Source organism: Sinocyclocheilus rhinocerous, unplaced genomic scaffold, assembly GCF_001515625.1.
Source record: "Sinocyclocheilus rhinocerous isolate Xijiao unplaced genomic scaffold, SAMN03320098_v1.1 scaffold2277, whole genome shotgun sequence".
Classification (NCBI taxonomy): domain Eukaryota; kingdom Metazoa; phylum Chordata; class Actinopteri; order Cypriniformes; family Cyprinidae; genus Sinocyclocheilus; species Sinocyclocheilus rhinocerous.
The window spans coordinates 985,101-995,531 of NW_015642816.1; the positions used below are offsets into that span (position 1 = coordinate 985,101).

At 36.8% G+C, this 10,431-nt stretch overlaps 2 protein-coding genes across 2 annotated transcripts in view; both read right to left on the reverse strand.

Annotated features, from left to right (window-relative positions):
- LOC107756536 (galactose-1-phosphate uridylyltransferase-like) overlaps positions 1-3,137 on the reverse strand; it is a 47,885-nt gene extending 44,748 nt beyond the window's left edge. The window contains exon 1 of the mRNA XM_016573691.1: positions 3,073-3,137. Coding sequence (XP_016429177.1) covers positions 3,073-3,085 — 13 coding nt within the window. The 5' untranslated portion in view covers positions 3,086-3,137. The remainder of the gene's footprint in view (positions 1-3,072) is intronic.
- Positions 3,138-3,432: 295 nt separating this feature from the next.
- Positions 3,433-9,530, reverse strand: LOC107756532 (galactose-1-phosphate uridylyltransferase-like; the record flags this gene model as incomplete). The annotated part of the gene is made up of 3 exons (XM_016573684.1): positions 3,433-3,599; positions 3,680-3,763; positions 9,398-9,530. Coding segments are annotated over 3 exons (384 nt in total), but the record flags the coding sequence as incomplete, so codon positions are not given.
- Between the last annotated feature and the right edge of the window lie 901 nt (positions 9,531-10,431).

Below are 10,431 nucleotides of genomic sequence, written 5' to 3' on the forward strand. Positions count from 1 at the left end.
AAATTTTTTTTTCGGATGTAAGCATCAAAACAATGCCCTACCGTATTGCAAAGCATCAAAGCAGTCAATCCAACACAGTGAAGAATAACTTAAGAGGTTGCCATCGTTTAGTAAACTGTGGACTAGCTTTGGCTCTTGCTGCTGACTTAAATGGTGATGCTTCCCGTTTGTCAGTTGATGGCCTTTCATTTTTAACCAGAAGTGTGCACGCTGCTTTTCTGATGTTCACTGAAGTTTTCCGTGTCTTCTTCCCGTGTCACTCGAAATGTTTTCGTTTTGAATCGTTGTTACCAAAAGCGAGACGCGTGAGGAAAAAATAAACGATCAGTTGTGGGACTATATTCTGTCATAAATCGCATACCATTCATTGCTGATCTTTCTACCGTCTGTTACTAGAAATGAAATGAAATTACTGGTTGATATGTCCCGATCTCAATATAGTTTACACACGCTTTTGGTCCGTGAATTAGATCTCGCTCAGGAAGCACGCTGTGGAGGTTTGGCCAGGACCGGTTCCAGAATTAAATCAACATATTTTATGTTCCGTCCATTGCCAATCACTGCTATTTCGAGTGAATCCCGCATAAATATGCGGATGTCATTCCCGAAACTTTGCAGGGTGTAGCCTAGGCCTATATGTCCGAAAAACGAAAGTTTCATACAAATTCTGAATGGATTATATACCCTAGAAAGTGTGCAAAGCGCGCTCCCTTTATCACTAAAGCTTCACTCCACTTCGTTCATCGCGATCTTACAAAGTTCCGTTATAATCAATGAAGCTCTCTAAACTGCACAATGAATCTCTTATTTACATCGCGTCTGCACTTAGTCATGAGATGATTCACGAGCATGCAAAACTGAACTTAAAAACTGCGGCGCTTTCAGCGGTGAGTGAATTCTGACAAAACATTTCTGATTGGCCATTGCGTTTAAGAAATCAACAGATATGTTATTTGTAAGTCGCTTTGGATAAAAGCGTCTGCTAAATGACTAAAAGTAAAAGTAAAAGTAAAAAGTATGTCTGTGATTGGTTACATTGCTTAACGCTGCAAAAACACGTTGAGGGTATTTAGCGCTTGGCTAAGCGCTCCAATTGCAGCGGGGCCGACATCAGGGATGCCATGACTAACAATTGCCCCCCTTTGCCCCCCCCAATGTCACCCATGTATATATATATATGACAAATGTTTTATTTTTTGGTGAACTATCCCTTAAAAATGGATCAAAAATAGCAACAAAAAAAAATTATGAAGGCATGGTAAAAAGTAGGGGGTAAAATAAAAACCCATCCAGAAGCAGAAATAGTATTTTTTGGTATGACATTAAACATAAAAATGTGTAGTTCAGTGCCGAGGTGTTAATCAGAACAACCCAGAAGAAGTAATTTTCCTCCTACTTGCACTATTTTCCTGCTACACAGCAGATTTTTTTTATTTTTTTTTGGCAGAACTCTTTTAATTATAAGCCTAAATTCAAACTATCCAACACTACTGCACTTTACATTTCCAGCACAGAAAAGGTAGTCAAACTGCACATTAATTGACTGGACCAGTGTGTGAGGTCTCAGGTCTCGGACCGTGTTAACAAAGTCCTTTTACATATTCACTGATGGCAGAAGCATCTCGTTATCTCTCTCTTCCCTTTTAAATTCACACATCACTAATTGTAACAGCGCGGTGGAAGCTCGCGGACGCTCGGCTGCCTGGCAAATGCGAGCCAAATGAAGCGAATGAATCATTTACATGATGGATGCTCTCGCTGCTGATGCACTCTGGGTAAAACAACAGCCGTGCACGTCAGTGATGTAATCAATCCAGCAGAGCACCAGTGATTATATCATCATCAAATAATGAACATTGTGGGCATTAAGTGTAAGTTGTAATCCATGGAGGCGCAAGAGAGGATGGCAGAAAATCGGTTTCATTAAGCCGTTCCATAGAAACCGATGATGGCTGAGTCAATTCAAGACAGAGCATGCTGGGAAATGCTCAGCGCTATACCTTGCATTGCAATAGGTCAGAGATTCGCAGGTTTACGGGCGACAAGTGTCAGATTTGTGGCCTGACAGTAACAGACTATGAGAATCATCTGAGTGTGCAGCGGTCGGTCGGCTGAGGCCATAACGGGACTGGAGATGAAATTGGGCTCTGCGCCGCGTCCCGTGGCAGACTCTCGGCCGCAGCTCTGAGAAGGACGTCCAGGGTCTAGAGCGCAGCATAACGTGTCAATCATTCTCTGCTAACATTGTTTCAACAGGCATGCAGCGATGCTTCACCACGAGCGACTCTTTGACAGTGAACGTGTGTGGCATGATGGGAATATATATGCAGTGTATTATATTCAGACTGATGACTACATATTCCAGTTTTCACAATTTTTCAGCTGTCCATTCAGGATTAACATTTATTTATTCAGATTTATAACAATATATGGATAGTTGACCCAGTGATTATCTGTCTGTCTGTCTGTCTGTCTGTCTGTCTGTCTGTCTGTCTATCTATCTGCCCATCCATCTATCTATCTATCTATCTATCTATCTATCCTGAATAAGCTTCTTCAGTATGTGTACTTCAGTCACACCCTCCAGCATATCTGTGAGTTTACATTCACAGCAGCGTTTTGAGAAGAGCATACAACAGTAATCACCCAGAGAGTAATATTGCTTATGAATAATTCATCAGCCTCTGATGAGTCAAGCCCGCATTTCCCATTATCAAGGAAAAAATATTTAAAGCATTTTTGCACTATTGAGTAAAGAGCCATCAGAGAGCTTAATCCGCAAGCAATTTGTCAAACACCTCGACAGTTTTACTTGAGGCCACGAGTCATTTTAACATCCATTCTCGAACCGTTTTGCACAGCTGACATGCAACACTGAACCGTAGACAATGACACAAGTTACTGAGCAGAGGGCAATAAAAAAGGAAGGGAGCATCTTTCCCTGCCTCCTTTTTATTGTTCTCCATAGAAACAAGACGAGTGGCAACACCTCCTGTATGTGGGGGAAAAGGCTCATTGCTGATTTTCCTCCACTTCTCCTCTATGATTGTAATATCAGATGCATTCTCTTACCGTGCCATCCCATTGAATAGGGGAAGGAGACCTCAAAGAGGTTGTCATATTTCGTCAGGAGTCTTTTCATTTCTATCCTGAATAAGCTTCTTCAGTATGTGTACTTCAGTCACACCCTCCAGCATATCTGTGAGTTTACATTCACAGCAGCGTTTTGAGAAGAGCATACAACAGTAATCACCCAGAGAGTAATATTGCTTATGAATATTTCATCAGCCTCTGATGAGTCAAGCCCGCATTTCCCATTATCAAGGAAAAAATATTTAAAGCATTTTTGCACTATTGAGTAAAGAGCCATCAGAGAGCTTAATCCGCAAGCAATTTGTCAAACACCTCGACAGTTTTACTTGAGGCCACGAGTCATTTTAACATCCATTCTCGAACCGTTTTGCACAGCTGACATGCAACACTGAACCGTAGACAATGACACAAGTTACTGAGCAGAGGGCAATAAAAAAGGAAGGGAGCATCTTTCCCTGCCTCCTTTTTATTGTTCTCCATAGAAACAAGACGAGTGGCAACACCTCCTGTATGTGGGGGAAAAGGCTCATTGCTGATTTTCCTCCACTTCTCCTCTATGATTGTAATATCAGATGCATTCTCTTACCGTGCCATCCCATTGAATAGGGGAAGGAGACCTCAAAGAGGTTGTCATATTTCGTCAGGAGTCTTTTCATTATGGATGCCAGACCTGCGGGAAAGGAAAGAGAGGTTCAACTGGGAAGAACTGACTTCAATTTTCCACCAATATTGCTTGGGTTTTATCCAGCCTGGTTTCATTACAGACGCCATGCACTTCACCCGAGCACCTTTCATGGCCAGGAGGTGCATTCATTTTGTTTTTCAGCCAAACAAACCTAGACTCACACACATAGCCACCAAAACTAAGATGGATGGTTTGCGTCTCCCTTGCTAAATGAAATGACAACATGTATCGTTTCAGAAAGAAGCAACCTTTTGACCGCTCCAGTCAGTAAAATGCATTTGTCCTTCAAGAGGGATTTATGATTTCAAGACATGCTGGTGAATACAAGCTTGTTTTTCCCAGGAAAACAACAGCTGCCTTTGTAATTTAAAAAATAATGACAGTAAAATCAGGGCTTAGATTTAATAAACTTTGATAGTGGAACAGCTGAGCCAAAAAACAACATCACACTTCTTGGTTTAACAAGTTAAAAGAAACCAAAGTTTGACAATATTTATTCTCAAGATGCTGCATTTGGGTAGTTGCACCTTTATGGCATGATGTGGTTTAGTAGTCACAGATATCTGTTTTCAACCCAAAGGATACAGGTCCAAAACGTTTGAAAACCGCTGATCATTTTGGTTCTTTGTGGTTGTGACCAGTGACCAGCGATGCAGAACACAGATGGAATCACAGAATCCAGACACAAAAACGGAAAATGTCACAGAATTTGTCAAATTTTGGGTGAATAAATATAAAAGTAGAGCTGTACACTGAATCAAATTGCAATATGGTGTTTTCTGTTATGCTAGTGTCTGTGAATATTAAAGCATAAAAAGACTACTATTAAAATATTAAGTCTGCAATGTTCTGTATGTCTCTGTGTGAATGGTGTTTTTGTCAGTTATTCAAATATTTTTGTAAATTTAACTTTAATTGTGACAAATTTATTACTATTTTACAGTAGAAAGTACTTCTCAAAGTAATAAAAAAATTAATTATTACAATTGTATTTAAGGAATATCACACAATTGTTCTTACATTCATTTTAACAGTAAAGCTCTGTTGTGCTGCACTTTGTTTGCCAGAAAAAATATAAATAAATTGTTAAATTTTTATTTGATTAAAAGATTAATTAAATTATTATGTTTCAGGCTTTCATTTGATGGGCACTGTTTTTGATAATAGATTTTTGTATTAAATTAATTTTAAAAATCCAGAAAAGACTGACAGACAAAAAAACAGACGGCACAGAATTTTTGAAAAGATAAAACAATTCATAGGGCTCCATTATTGCAAAAATTAAAATACATCTTTAAAGGGTTAACGTTTTATAAATTCAATTGATTAGACATGCCTTTTGATAATTAAAATGTAATTAATCCATTAAAACAGAATCCAGAAATGATAGAATGAGGGGGAAAAAAACTGAATTTGGGAAAATAAAATGGAATTAGGCAAAAAAATAAAAATAAAAAATAACATTCATAGGCTTCATAGGGCTTTTAAAAATTTTCATTTAAATGTCATTGTTTTTAACTTTTAATACATTGTTGTTACATTGTTGTTATAAAAGTTTCAGTATTTCAAATTAGACATGCTTATTGATTACTAATATTTAATTTAACCATTAAATCGGAATCCGGGGAGAAAAAAAATAATTTTGAAAAAAATAAAACAACTTAAAAAAAATAAATAAAAAAAAATATTTTCCATTCACAATACGGGGTGAATTCACATGTTGTTGTTTTTTTGTTTTTTATCACAAAATAACTGCATCTTGTTCAGGAACCACCTACAAGTTCTTGCAATTGTGGCAGCAGTTATTTATAAAATTATGATCAAATTATATAGGATAGGGTTTCAACCAAACATATTTCAAAGGTGCGATGTATTCAAGCCCACATTCAACATTTCTTAAGAGCCAATTCATGTCAGAGTGGATCAGTGATGCTGTACAGTCCTAGTGAAGTACGGCATATTGCAGTAATCTGCTGCATCACTGCATGTAACACCCAAAATTGTTGTAAACACAAAGCCAACCATCTTCAGACCATGTGCCGAGTTCATCTTCAGAGTACACATGTAAGTTTAATTCTTATGGATGACTCTCTGGAAACAAGTCAAGCATGAAAACACCTTTTGTTATTGTCAGATAAGAAAGTGTGTATTAACTAAGCAATAATGAGTAACATGCATTCAAATTAAGCCTCTTGGTCTGAAAAAGTCTGAAAGAGTTGGCCAAAAACTGCTGAGAGCCCAGGCACTTACTCAGGGAAATGTTTGGTTTGTCAGCCGATAAAATAGATTCCATGCTCCGCTGGAAGTCTGTGATCCTTAGGCAGACTCCTCGACTGGAACAATGGGGGAGCGTCACAGCTCACAGACAATTCGAAACAATTTCCCAATCTCCATGTTAAACAAGAGCTGATGAGGCCTATTTTCATCTACATTATACATTAGACTGTTCATCTGCATGATTGATGCATTTTTATGTGCATATCAGAAAGAGTGAGCAAATGGTCTCTGTGCAAATTATGAAATTTTCAACAGGGACCAGCACAGTTATCAAATGTAGGCCTACTGACGCTGACAGAAGATTGTTGAATGCAATGGTCAGTATAGTTTATCTATGAACTATCACTTTTGTGTCATTGATCAAGACATTTATTGGCTTTCACATTTGAAATAGTTATTTTCTTGAAAAAAAAAAACTCTTTCTAAACTGCTTTCTATACAGTTATGAACCAACATATACATTTTCCCCCACAATTTGTCTCCCTTGAGAAAAAGAAGTACACTTCAGTATATATTTTTTTTAAATAGTACTTATTACATAAACAATATACTTTAAAAGAATATGCTTGTGAGAACATGTGAATCAATGTAATGATTTCAGACACTTACAGGTGCATCTCAATAAATTAGAATGTCGTGGAAAAGTTCATTTATTTCAGTAATCATGTTAAGTGCAAATAAATGTAAATGTATTATAGTTCAAATTTATAATAAATGCAGTTAGCTGAACTTTAGAGTGTTTTATTGACCCACTTAAGTACATGTTTTTTATGTAAAAATGTACTTTAACTTGTTAAATGTCAGACATTGCGTTACCATGGAAATGGTACTTTAAATCCTTTTAAAAGCTCCTCCCCCTAGTGGGCGGTGACAAGTGTCATATTACAAATTTGACTACAATATTTTATAATCAAAACGTTTTCTAATCTTGACAAAACACATATCGTTCAAAAGGTGTGAGTCCCAGTTTTCCCATTATTTTGTGATGGAAGTAATATTCTGATAGAAATTTACAAATTTGTCAACAGGGAAATGTATTAATATAATTCAATAGAGTTTGGGTGTCACCCAGTGGCTTTTTTTTTTGTATAGCACCTAAATAAAATTTCACAGGACCCTCAATTTTTGTGATATCGACTTCAAATTTGGAACGTAACTTTGTTAGACATATGGCTTTGATTTTATAACAGTATTAGATTGCAAAATATTTTGTTAAATATTTATTTTATATAAAATTAAAATTTTTAATGTAGTACATTTTCTTTACAGTAAACTCAAACTTCTGTAACTTTACACTTTGATTTTTTTTTTTATGCTTTCACTTCAGCGATAATCTGCTTGTCTTCTTTAAAATGAGACCAACCTTAGGTCCAAAGCGTTTGTGAATTACAACCAAATTCAGATTTTCACATCTATGCTCAAAAAGGGTGGGTGTCAGTTAATAGTTAGATAAGTGCACATTCAGTACAATTAAGCACACTTCTTTTATTTAAGAGATTATTATGGTATCAACTATTTCAGATAAAAAAGTACCCTTAATGATAAATAAAAACATCTATGGTTGGTTGTTTTATGTCATAGATTGACCAGAATGTGCTGCAAAGTGGATCACGTTTTTTGCTAATCCAGTTAGCGCATTTGTCGTCTCTTCATGTTTCCTTCAAACACTGAAACCAACACACAGTCTGTGAAAGTTTCTATAAAACTCATGAATATTTAAAAAGACAAGCATCCTTTAGATCACCATTGGACTGTTGCTAGCATTCTAGCACGATGTATACATTAAGCACTGCGATTCGAAGTGGTATATTCACGAAATTGGATTAGCGCTCGGGTTTATTATCTCCGCAAACATAAAAGGCAATAAATTCTCCAAAGAAAGAAGATGCCACAATAGCATCAACATGTGTCATCAAGCAGTCAAACTACAACTCAAAACAGCGCTTTATCACAAAAACAAACAACAGCCCTCGAGGCTCAAAGCGTTAGAATGTCGACTGGGTGATGGCCTCTATAATTGGCAGGCTCAAAGCGGGTTGTGATCTAGTGTAGTTCCCCACCGCTCTTTCTGACAACGGCTGACCAGCTCGGTAATTTCCCTGACGTTTATTTACATACTGGATTAAGTCTGTCAGAACTAAGCCTGCGAGCGTGAGAGACGCGTATCCAGGAGGTGAATGTTTATCTGGTGTCACAGCTTCACTTCGAAAGCCTCTCCTTTACTTTTTCTGGCACTGACAGGGCAACTTTAATAACAACTGAGAAGTGCGGAGGTGTGTATGAGTGTGTGTCTACGTGTGTGTCAAGTTTGACACGGGAAACGGCCACTGGCGATGTGACAAGAAGACGTGAGGTTTTAAGAAGATATTTTGTCAAAGCAGTCGTGAGGAAGAGATACAGCGAGGTGTCTTTAAAGGTTCAGACAGAAATGTTAAGCACAGACGGCAAACCAAAGGGAGTTTATAAAAGTGAGCTCTCTCCCGCGGCTCTTTTCGTGACTGACAGAATTTACAGCGTAAAAATAAATTTGACTGTGAGGGGGAAAACATCCTCATAATTCAGTCCAAATGGAATGATAAAGTCACAGCCAAAGGTAAAAGTAACACAATAAATTTAGCTGAACTGTGATATCTTTTGCTTTTTTTGTGCTATTGAGATTTATACATACATGTACTGCAGAACAATATGAGACCAATTACCGGCTCAAAGTATGTATGTATGTATGTATGTATGTATGTATTTATTTATTTAAAATAAATTAAACTTTTCACCATTGGCAGGTGTAGCTAAGTAAGTAAATAAATAAATAAAAAATAATAAATGAAACATTTTTTATTAAAGGTCAAGTCACTCGTCACAAAAAAATTTGTATATACCTCTCTCTCTCTAAAAAAATATAAAAAAATATAAGAGTGTGTGTGTGTGTGTGTGTGTAAATAATTATACAATAATACAATTATATAATATAAAAATGGTATAAATGTACATATAAATACATAATATATAAATACATAAATGATATACAGTGGGTACGGAAAGTATTCAGACCCCCTTAAATTTTTCACTCTTTGTTATATTGCAGCCATTTGCTAAAATAAGGGGGTCTGAATACTTTCCGTACCCACTGTATATACTTCGTAACTTATATATAACTAGAATGTATGAATTAATTAATAAACAAACAAACAAGCAATAATTATTTTCAACTTTGCAGAAGCACAGTATAATTTTGATAAACTGCAACATAATATGCCACATATTCACATATTGCCACAAACATTTATTAATAATAATAATAATAATAATAATAATAATAATAATAATGTAAACACAAAGTCTTACTGTCTCTCTCTTGGGCCGTGAGGTCAGGGAGACGGAGGACATGTCGTCGTGGCAACAGCAGTGTCTGAAATGGCCAAGTCGCCCAATATGGCACCACCACCAACCAGTGCTCATTTTCTACTACCACACGCTCCTGTGGGAGCAGAGACCAAACAATTCATCAAGTACAAACAATATATCATGCTAGTTATTCAGAATAGCTGTTCTGAATGCTATTGAACAACACTTTCCTTAATCATAAGACTGTGGTAATGAAGCTGTGGAAATCCAAGTGTACAGTACAAACATGAATACTTACTTAACACATTCAAGTGCATACTCATGTTGCTTTAATATGCTTTTCACAGATGAAAGCAAAGATATACAGGTTTAAAATAAAATGAAGATGAGTAAATGACGCCAGAAATCTAATTTTTGGTTGAACTATCCCTTTAAAATGTGTGATCTATACAGTGACACCATTGCATTTTGTAAGTTTTGCATTTTGCATTGCAAGTTTGACTAAGTGACCCAATAAATTCAACACATTTGTGATTCAAAATATTATATTCTAACACACAATCACCCAGTTCTCCAGCATGACAGACTTTCAGAGTCGTCTTCGGTGTGCATGTGAGCTTTGCACACTTTAAAATCTGGATCATTCATCAATGCAAATGCATTCAAACTTCACCAGATTAGTTGGATGGATTCCGTGGACTGTAATCTTCAGCTCATTCTGCAGCAGGACTCTGGCTTGGCCATTCCACAAAACCAACTTTCTGTTCATGTTATTTCTTCATAGTTTTATTGTGTTCACATACATCTCTGGCTGACTGAATCGGCTTTTCCTGGAGGATCTGCCACTATCTGACTCTATTCTTGTTGCACACGATGGTTCTGTTTTGTACCTTGGTATGGCAAAGGCAAGGTATAAAGGATTTTAAATGTGGAAGGCCAAAAAGCTTATCTATTGACCAAAAAGCACCATTCTTGTCAACGAATGCGCCATGGCTTGTCAAAAGTAGCAACAGTAACTTAGGGGGGCGGGTCTT